The sequence below is a fragment of the Helicoverpa zea genome, chromosome 31 (genome assembly GCF_022581195.2).
Source record: "Helicoverpa zea isolate HzStark_Cry1AcR chromosome 31, ilHelZeax1.1, whole genome shotgun sequence".
NCBI lineage: Eukaryota > Metazoa > Arthropoda > Insecta > Lepidoptera > Noctuidae > Helicoverpa > Helicoverpa zea.
The window spans coordinates 1823875-1835144 of record NC_061482.1 but is presented as its reverse complement, the minus strand read 5'-3'; the positions used below and the strand labels follow the sequence as shown (position 1 = coordinate 1835144).

The 11270-nt window shown below is 42.3% G+C and overlaps 1 protein-coding gene across 1 annotated transcript; it reads right to left on the bottom strand.

Annotated features, from left to right (window-relative positions):
- Nucleotides 1–4516: 4516 nt before the first annotated feature.
- Nucleotides 4517–10643, bottom strand: LOC124645457. The gene has a single exon (XM_047185264.1). The coding sequence runs from the start codon at nucleotides 10184–10186 to the stop codon at nucleotides 6995–6997; it is 3192 nt and encodes a 1063-aa protein (XP_047041220.1). The 5' UTR covers nucleotides 10187–10643; the 3' UTR covers nucleotides 4517–6994.
- Nucleotides 10644–11270: the final 627 nt, after the last annotated feature.

Sequence of the window (11270 nt, the reverse complement as noted above, 5' to 3'; positions counted from 1 at the left end):
GCTATCCGAGACGTGTGATACCAAAAGTTATAGTTTATCTGTCAGATAACTTTCTGATAGGCTATCAGAAACTTTATCAGTGGCCGGTGAAACTTATAAATTTTTAACCGACCACAGCAGAAGGTTAGCACTATACGCAACAATCACAATTTATTTCACCACAATACCTCTAAAAGTTTCACATAGAAACGCAATAAGGTCCAAAAATTCTGAGAATTGTGACCACCAACCAGTAACGAAACTACGTGTAGGTCGATATACTTCCTACTAGAATATATTTATATTAAGATTTCAAAGCTGAAGTTCCTTTGTTTGTTTGTAATCTCAGAAACTGCTTGATCGACGTAAAAAATTGTTTCAGTGTTAGATAGCTTATATTCATAGAGGAAGGCTTTTTATCCGTTTGTGAGGATGCACGAGAATCCACTGAAGAAGCAAGTCTTACAGCCAATTTCTTCATCAAAAGTTAAAGCCAAAGTAAAAGTCAAAGTAATGTCTAAAGTAAAAGTAACGGTCAAATTCAATTTTTCTATTAGTTTTGCTGTCACTTTAGCCTTGAAAAAACGTATTTGACCGTTACTTTTACTTTAGACATTACTTTAACTTTAACTTTTGATGAAGAAACTGGCCGTAAATGTAGAAAGGCAAAATTATTTTATCTTGGTGGTATTATTGGGTCTTTCAATAACTTATATTTACGCCAAGGACTATACGGTTAACATGTGATAATAAAAAAGAGGTGCCATTACAAGTAGACTGAAATTAAAACCATTGTTCTTTTGAGAAACTGCTATTCAGCAGCTTAAACACTTTACTGTTATAAAGCAAAGTTTTGATAAAATATATGTTCGGGATATAACAATGTATCCAGAAATCTCTTACGGGAACGTAAACTTCTTCAAAAGCTAAAAGCTACACAATATGTAGGTATTCTCTTTTAAGATATCTAAATGTTCTCAGTTAATATTAATAAATTCCTCATTGGCCGTTCACACGATGGTGACGCATTCTGTATAGTCATATATTACCTAAGTCTTTATATGCTAACATACATACTTATACCGTGACTTGGACTGTTTTGGCTGGGAATAAAATTAGTTGAAATGGTTCTTAAGTCGTGGTGGCCTAGTGGGCAAAGAACCAACCTCTCGAGTATGAGGGCGCGGGTTCGATTCCAGGTCAGGCAAGTACCAATGCAACTTTTCTAAGTTTGTATGTACTTTCTAAGTATATCTTAGACACCAATGACTGTGTTTCGGATGGCACGTTAAACTGTAGGTCCCGGCTGTCATTGAACATCCTTGGCAGTCGTTACGGGTAGTCAGAAGCCAGTAAGTCTGACACCAGTCTAACCAAGGGGTATCGGGTTGCCCGGGTAACTGGGTTGAGGAGGTCAGATAGGCAGTCGCTTCTTGTACTCAGCTGAATCCGGTTAGACTGGAAGCCGACCCCAACATAGTTGGGAAAAGGCTCGGAGGATGATGGTTCTTAAATCTTTGTCACTTTTAAGACTTTACCAAATGTACTCGAGGGCTTCGATTCCCGGGTCGGGCCGAAATCGCTTTGTGGGTTTTCTTTAACTTTCACAATGCAGCCCGTAGTCTGGAAGTTGGTGATAGATTCACCCGTGCACGTAAGTGTCAGTCCTGCGCTTGATCTCTTTTCGGTCGCATCGGATTGCCGTCCCATCGGGGTATAATCCAATAAATGACACCATAGTACCAGATGGACGGAACTACCTAAATTCAAAAACAGGATTTCTCCAACAAAAGGAATACGATCGATGATAATATACTACGCGATTCTTTTTATCTCGAGTAATTTTATTTAGTTTAATTCAAATTAAGCTTCATACCATTAACAGCGATAACTGCAGCTTACTATATTTCCCAAAAAAAAAAACACTTTTTGGTTATAATATAATTTGATTTTGACTTAGAAATGAATCATTTGTATGTCATTTTCATTTTTCAAATATTTTTTTTGTTCCAGTGCTGCGGTGATTCTTCCAATGAAACCTTCATGGGTGTTCAAGAAAGAGTTAAAAGCTTTAGAAGATTGTAATAACAGTTCGAGCGGGAGTCGAACCCGCGATGATTAGTACGATATGTTGGATTTTATTCTAACTAAATATCTTAGTTCAAGAGTGCAAGATGTTTTTATAACATTAGACTATGCTTATTACTTGCACGAATAAAAGATGTACAGATTTTTAGTAAATAAAAGTAATATATTATTTCATATCTTTCTATTTCTCTAATTGATAAATTACTTTATGAGATAATAAAAATATAAATGCAAGAAATTATATTTTTGTCACACGTTAGTGGCGTTGAAGTCTTTTGTAGGAGCAGTGAGCGCGCGGGCGAGATCGCGCGAAAGAATATAACTTTTATATTAATTCATTAAAAGCATTGTTCTTAACATTTAATTGCTTATGTTTTTATTGATTCATGTTTACTACCCTATCATCGGTCTTTTGTTTAAATTAACTACCATTATTAGAAATACAAAAATCATTATAAGTATAGCAGAAAAAATAATATGATAATTTTAAAGATTTTTCTACACTATTCTACACACTAGGAATCTACATATTCATAATTGACAAAACCAAGTTTGGTCTAGCGGTAGGCAGATTGTTCTATTGTTAAGCTATTGAGTTCCCCTATTCCAATAAAATAGAATACACTTGAAAACCATAAAACTGACCCAGCTTTTATTTGACAAAAAATAGACTTCAAAAGTCTTAAAATTTAGTATGCTACCTAGCCTAGTCTAATTGCTTTCAAGTGTTTATGTCCTAACTCTCTAAGTCTTCAGTATCATTTTACTATATCTTACCTTTTATATTTGATACTTACGCTACTAAGAGAACTCCACTCCAATCTCCTTCTCGCAGCTCAGGCCAGCTCACCTCGTAAGATTTACAAAACCAGGGTATATGATCCAAAAATTCTAACGCAAGGAACAACCAACTATTCTCAAAATCTCTTAATAAAACCCAATGTATGTTTGATACATGACGGCACAAAATTATTTTAAATGCTTCTATTTGGTGAGACTTGTCGTTAGTTACATTTTCGGATCATTTTGGGAAAGAATCTGTGGCTATTATTTCGTAGCATTGATTTTAAAAAATATTCGAGCTGTGATCTATAGTCATCCTCTATGGATAAGAGTGTTAGGCCTTGAAATAGAGGGTTTATGTGTAGCAATTGATTTTGGGAAAAGGCCAAACAGATGAAATGATTACAATAGAGGAAGTCTATATTACCAGTTACAGAAAAGTTGAGAACTAAGAGTAGGGCTGAGAGCATGGTACGGGCAAATAATTAGAAGGGATTTTACACATACCACAAAGAGTTCGTTAAGTATGAATGTAGATAGATGGAGAGGGAGTAAAAAAGAATTAAGGCAGTAAAAACTATGAGTGGATTGTCTGAGACACGAAATAGTGTAATGAAAAAAGAACAAAGTGAATATTTTGCTAAACCAAGGCTACGAATTTGGGTATTTGCTGTTCAAATGTTTGATTAAGTTCACTTTGACTTGCAATTACTCTCATTTTTTTAATTATCTATAGCAGTGTGTGTGTGTGTGCATTCATATGATTGTCACATATATTGTGTAGTCAAACTATGATAAGTACATTTTCTGACACAATACAACAATTGAGTTTTTATCAAAATGGGAATGTAATAACATATTGCATTTAGAGTGAAAAAGATAAAATAATTTGTTTTAGTAACACAAAGAATACAGCACTAGAGAAAATATACTTTCCATAGTTCGAAATTATGATCGCATTCATAAACTGCGCTGAAAGATAACCATTAATAAAAAACAAAAAAAGATTACTGAAAAAAAAAAATTGCTTAGCAATAAATCAAATCGCTTGAGGCAGAGGGAAACAGGGAAATGAAACAAGAATATTTTTCACATTAAATTTATATTAACTCACAGATCTGAAACCTTTACTACTGCTACAGCCATCGGATACAATATGTAGATCTTAGCAGTACAAGACATTTCCTATTCCCGTCCAAGTTCTGGGAAATCACAAAATACATGGGAACATAAAATCGCTTTGCTTAACATACAAAAAGTTCGCATTGGAAGCTAGTGGCTCGCTCACGCTTGGCGTTTAGTATTGTTTGAGTGAGATCAGACGCACGCGCGTGGTGTCGCCCTGAAGCGTGAACGAGCCGCGCCGAGCGCACAGCCTTCGCCGTAGCGGTCACAGACCTGTCGCCTTACACTACATAAATCTATAATCAAGACTTACATCTATACTGAGACGACACCCGAGAGGAAAACAGAAGAAAACTTCATCATCAAAAGGTGTTCAAACATTAGTAAAGTGACCGTTCCTCCCGAATGTCGCCCGACGATGTCAAATTTTGTCGCTACGCTAACAAATTAAAGTCAATAATAAAAACGAAAGCATGCCATCTGCGACCACAGATACACAATCACTGGACGAGGGAACAAGTTCATAAAGAAAACAACATCGTATCGTATTTAAATCTTCCGATTTTACTCGACTCAATGTAACAGAAATCATCTGGTAACTGATTATTAAATTAATACATTATACACAAATATTCATCACAAAAATCTTATAGTTTATCGTCCTTAATACTAATGTTATAAACTTGAAATCGCTACGTTAAACTTATTTAAAAATAAGTCTATCGATGAGTACGATAATAGAATATGATAAATAACAAATTTATCGTTATTGTATATTTACATAAGTTAATATCTAATGATACTACTAGTATGTGCTTTTAAACAGTATGAGGGAGACATACATGCCTTCTAATATATATATAATATTATATATGTATATATAGGGCGAGGGCGGGGCGCGGGAGTCGCGGCGGCGTGCTGTATAACGATTCACTCTAAACGTAACATGGAAGGCAAGATGAGGTATATAGATGCGCCGGCGCCCGTGTCCCGCTCTCACGTACCTATTACCCTATTACTCGTTACTTGAGGTAGTTCAGTTTCGTATATTGTTTCACACATTATTATTGCTATAGGAAAACTGTTATACAATATTCTCAACAATATAACACTTTTATGTATTACTTCACAAACAGCTCATAATATAATTTATCAGAAATGTTGTATAAATGGAAATATTACTGTGATATATAATGCCTGGGATCGTCTCATGTCTGTAAGTGGCAAGTGTATGAGCGAGCCCAGGCATCGGCTGAGGTGTGGAGCGACAGTCGCACTAGTCTTACAAATTCATTAAAGTTAAACATTTTCTTAAGAGGTAGGCCATATCGGTCCGAGTAGTCCACAGTATGGTGACTGGTTTGCGCTAAACAATTATAATTGTGTCTCGGATTGTCGCTAGTTTATAACGCGCTGATGAGGTAGATCAACGTTGTTTGTGTAATTCTATGTGTATAAAAATATTTCTGCAATATAATCAACATTCAAATACAAACATTATCAAAAATTAAGTCGATATAATGTTCATATTGCACATTTTTGTTTCGTGATAAATGCATATCTGTAGACATTGCATATTTGTGACCTAGGATATGCGCGCGCGGCGTGTCAATGCACTGCCCGATGCGTCCGTGTGGTACTGCGCTAGGAGCGCACTCGGCCACTCGGCCGCCCGGCCACTCGGCTGAACATTATTCTATCGACATTGACGCGAGTATATTGACACGCCTGCACAAGCGCGTTACGGCCTTGATATGTCCTTCGTAATGTGATTTTACCGTTTTCCACAATACTATATACAAATAATTCATGATTCCCTTATAACTTGTTCAGTACATAAAACAATAAAACGTGACCATTTTATTTTAATACTATACAAAAAACATTTACATTATTACGATAAATTATTGCTAGAGAATTTCATTATCATTAGGCTAAAAATTATTAAAAATTAAATCGTTTCGCAACAGAGAGTTGGCGGTTACAATTTGGCAACGTTTAGGAAGACTACTTTCCTACCACTAACGAAACAGGAATGTATAACTAAATTCGTTCAAATAACGTATTGGTAACTTAATTGGACATAAATTACTATTAATCATTTTAGGAAAATATCAGAATTTTAAACAAAGAAGTCAACTAGCTTACAATATTAAAACAAATGTTAACAGACAAAATAATAATAGGAAGCACCGGGAAAATATCAATACGTGTAATGATTACAATCAATAGATTTACACCTAGAACAAAATGCTAACAGCTACGCGGGCGTCGCGTGCGCTACTCTACTCCACCTATCTCAATACAAAGTTTGCCATTAACCCTATATTTTGGCAAAATTCATCTAAACCGTTTGAAATGTCAATTTGTACCCATCGTAATTAAAGCATAACTCTCATCTCCGGCGTACTATTTGTATTTTCCAGTTCCTACTTAAAATAAATGTCTGGCAATCGTGTCCCAATATTTACAAAAAAATACTCTAAATACTTTTCAAAATACACATTTCGTTCGTAAACTTCAACAATCATAAGAAAACATAGAATTTTAACTAAAGTAAAAAAACCTGCTTATACGTTATAATTTTTTACAATAAAATAAGATATGTGGTTGTACGTCGCGCTGATATTTCGCAAATAAAACGACGTTTACTTTATCTAATTACTTCTACGTTTGTTTCAGTATTCAATATGTAAAATGATATGGTTCGATCTAAATGATATCGTAGAATTACTCTAACCGCTAACGTCATGTAATTATATGTTTAGCGGCCAGACAGCCAGCCATGTAAAGTCACCTTGTGCCGCCGGACGCAAGGTTAGCTTCAATGAACAACAAAAAACTGACTGCGAGCTGAACGCGTGCGCCGAAGTCGCGCCGCCCGTCACACCGTCGCGAGCGCTCTCCGATACTGTGGCGAGCAGTAGTGGTACCGCACTACTGAGTCTAGTCAAAGTGTGACGAGCTGTCTACTGGTATGAAATGATATGTGTGTGCGACACTAGGCGGTACGCGGCGTTCAGTTGTACGCGACGTGCAGCGCGCGCGAGCTCGACGTCGGTGACGCTGACGTCGACGACACCGACGAGGATGACGTCGGTGACGACGACGTGCGGATCTTCTTCTTGTGCGTGCCGAAGTGCTTCACCATGTGGTCTTTCCGTATGAAGCCCTTGCCGCAGTGATCGCAAGTGAACGGCTTGCAGTCAGAGTGCAGACACATGTGCCGGCGCAAGTCCGACTTGTGGTTGAAAGACTTCGGGCACTCGTTACACTTGAACGGTTTATTGTCGGAGTGCTTGACGCAATGCCACTCGTATGAAGCGTCGTCAGAGAAGCGTTTGCCGCACCGTATACACTTAAATGGTTTAGCGCCCGAGTGGAACGTCTTATTGTGCTGCGTGAGATAGCAGCCTTTGTTAAAAAGTTTATCGCACTCGTAACACTTGTGCACGGTGGTGGCGGCAGACTTCTTCATCTGGTTGCGCTCGGCGAGCGGCGTGCTCGGCACGGTGGACGACACGGCCGGCGAGCCGCGGCTCTCGTTCTCAGCTTTCGCGCTCTCGGGACTAGCCGGGGACTTCATCTGAGTCCCGTAGTTTTCTTTATTCGCGTAGTCCATGATATCCTCTATCTTCAGTATTTGAAGTTCACCCGAGTCAGTTTGTAACATGTCGACTTCGCGTTTTATAGTTTTTCCCTCTACGGCGTAACCGTAAGGATAAACTTTGGCATGTTCGGAATCGTAATCGATCACGTCCTCGTCCTTTACTTTTCTCGGCGAAAAGTTATAATCGTAGTCTATAGTTTGTCCACACATGTCAGTATTGGCGTACTGTAAAGTCGAGTGGACCGGGTCGACGATGATATACCCGGCGGTCGACTCATCAGAAACAACTTGACCCCCCACGTTAGGCTGCGTGATATAGTTAGAAACATAAACGCTGAAGCTCTGCGTCTGGAGCTGCGAGAAGCTCGGCAGACGGCCGCCGGCCGGCTCGCTGGACGCGTCCTGTTCCATAACATCGACTTCTTCAGGCGATTCACCAAAAGTAGCCGGATTGGCTATAGGCAGATTGTTGATAGCCATATCCATAACGTGGGGGGCCATCCCGTTTGGGTAGTTCGGTGCTATAGTCTGCTGAAAATTCTGACCCAAATATAAAGGGGTGTGCGTGGGGTCCGGAACCGAAGGCCCCAAAGGATCCGTAGACCTCGGGCTGTACGGGTTGACACCCAAATGACTGAACGGAGGCAGAGTGTGGGCCGTAAGCGCGGGCGTACTCTGCGTTAGGACTGGAGTTGTAATATTGCTGGTTGACACTGATAGCAGGCCCCTCATATGGTGATTTTGAGAAACAGAGGGACCTGCTTCCCCGTTTGGGGGATTCCCTGCCGTTGATATTGCTACACCTTTAGATGACTGATGATTACTATCGTTCGGGTTCCCTATGCCCGGCGGTTGACTACCTATATTGAGCGGATGCGAGCCGACCTGGTGCTGTAAAGGGTGATTAGCTAAAGGATTATTACTGAAATTATTATCTAAGTTACCCTGTTGAAGATGCGAGTACGGCGACTTGGCCTGCATGGTGGCGACGCGGTGCGAGCGCTCGAAGCTCTGCGGCGCGTAGGGTGACTGCAGCGACGAGTCGTCGACGGCGCGCGCGTCCTCGGGCGGCACGGGGCTCTGCGTGTTGGAGTCGGCTGCCTGCTGCTGCGCGCGCGACATCTCGCGGCTCGGGTGGTGGTGGTTGGAGATGGGCAGCGTGGCCGGGTCGGGCTGCCCCGACGACCGCACCGCGTTCTTGTGCAGCGTCGTGTTGTAATGCCTCTTTAGATGGCCCGAACTAGTGAACCATTTATTGCAGGCGGTACAGTTGTACGTCTTCGGTCGTCGCGCTTCATTTGATTTCCAATTAGCGCCTTTACCTCCGATAGTAGGAAGTGTTGATGAAGTAGGGTTAGCAGGTTGCGTACTTGTTATCTGTGGCGCCGCCTGCGAGTCGTAGGGCCGGTATGGTGGTTTCATGTCAGGGTTGGATGATGCTACCGGCCCGGAGTAATCACTCAAAGGAGGCATCTGTACGCCTGGGTATATTTTTTGTTCGACGTGCATGAAAGGTTTTTGATCATGGTGTACACCGAGGAACTTGTCTTGTGTATAGGCAAACTTTTGTTCGGGGTGAAACATTTTAGCTTCCGTTTGATACGCCTTTTGTTCAGCAAACATCTTTTGTTCTTTGAATAAAGAAACATCTCCGTTAAGCTGGGGATTACTGTATAGTTTTTGTGTCTCCCAGGGCATCATGGGTACAGTCCGCGTGTTAACTTCTCGCCCTTGTGTCGGCGTGTCTTCAAACGGCGTTGTCGGCTGGTCGCCCTCATTTCCTTGATAAACTACTTTTTGTGAATCCAAATCTAATATATCTGATGACTCTTCATGCTCTTCCTTTACCTTAGCATTTTCATTCTGGTAGCCGGAGTTATTGTACTGCTTCCCGGGGTATTGTTGGAATGGCATGGACGCTGACGTGGGCGCTGTGCTCGCGTGAGCGGAGTTGCAGTGCTCATTGAGTTGGACGGCGGAGTCGCACACGAAGCCACACTTGTCGCACTGGTTGGGTGACGGGGAAGGCGTCGGCTGGTTGAGCGGCTGTCCGTACAGCGGGCTCGAGGAGGATACCTGCGACACTCGCTCCTGCATGTTGTACGGGTGGAACCGGTTCGGTTTGTGGTACTCTTGGTTGTATTGGGACTGGTCCCAGTTGATCTGCTCGGAGTGCTGGTTTTGCGGGAAGCCAGAATGAGAATAGTTATTACCGAACTGCGGCCCCGGCGAGAAGTTGGTCTGGTCGGGGTTCTGGTAGGGCGAGGGCGCGCTGTGGTAGCTCTGCGGGGTGGCGGGGTGCGGGAACTGCGCTGACGTCTCCGGCGTGGCCCGCTGCTGGAACTCGGGGCTGGGCTTGGTGATCATGTTGTCGCTCGAGTCGGCCGGCGCCGACACCGTCGTCTCGATCTTCACTTTCGCACCGTTATTGTTGTCGGTATCATTCTGTGAGTTTTGCGTACCCCACTTCACGTACAAGTTCTCTTTGTGATATTGCAGATGCACCTCTAACGAATCGACAGTGTCCAAGTAGAGATCGCAAATCTTACAATGATAGTCCCTCGACGGTAAAGTCGACGAAACAGCGTTGCTGTTAGCCATTTAAATCATCAATCCAAAGGAGAGCACCGTCTCCTCCAACGAAAAAAAAATAATAAAAAAACGGCACTGGTAGTGTCGACGTACATGTAGTATGGGCTGGCTCAGGCGCTACAGGTTAAAGTCATGGTCGCGGGCGGCGCGATCCTCGCGGCTCAGACTGCGCTCATGTTTGCGAACAAAGTTTTTGGCGGCATGTCGGCGCGGCGAGCGGCGCGACCACGTGCGCGCCTGTAAACACTGCCTCCCGCGGGACTGCGCGCACCTCCACGTCCATCCACAACACTCGCTCTCACTCCGCAGAAAGTTTCATCGCAGCCGTAACATTACTTATTGTCACTCGGAAAAGTCTAACAATAATTAACAGTGTCTATAATAATAAACTAAAATCACAGAGGAAGTAGTGGCGTAACAACTTGGCACTTGTTTGTAAACCCGGTGGCGCGGTATAGTTTGTGGTGTGCAAGGCGCGTCGCGGACGCTGCGGGTCGCCGGGTACGGACGCTGCGAGCGTTTACTAGCAACTGACAGCCTTCCCGAAGTCGCCTTCGGGGGCATGACTTCTATAACAATTCGCAACGTCGACCCCCACCGTGGCGTGCGTGCGAGAGAGACCGTCGCACCGTGATGAAGTTATCGCTCCTTCGTCCTTTTGTGTGTCCTTAGTGCGAGCGAGACGGCGGCGCGGGGGTGGCCGAGGCCGCGGGGGACGGGGCTGGTCCTACTCTTTCTCAAAATTGAAATGCCCGGTCGAAATGTCCGGTGAAGCTGCGTCCGAGTAGGACAGCGATAGCACCCACCCTTACAATGCGGGCGGACAGAGCCCTGCGACGAAATTCTCTAAATTTTAAATCTCCTTTTATTATGTTGTACGTAAAAAATAATAGCCCCAGCATCCTAAACTGTACTGTTGAACTTAGTCAGAGTGCATTGTTTACACTCGATGCAAGTATTTTGGCCCGATATGGGTCACCTTGGAACATATTCGACGTTATTATCGACTAGATCAGATAGCAAAACAAATACTTGCACATACATGTTTATTATTAACTCCTAATAGATGACAAGCAAATGTCATTTCCTCATT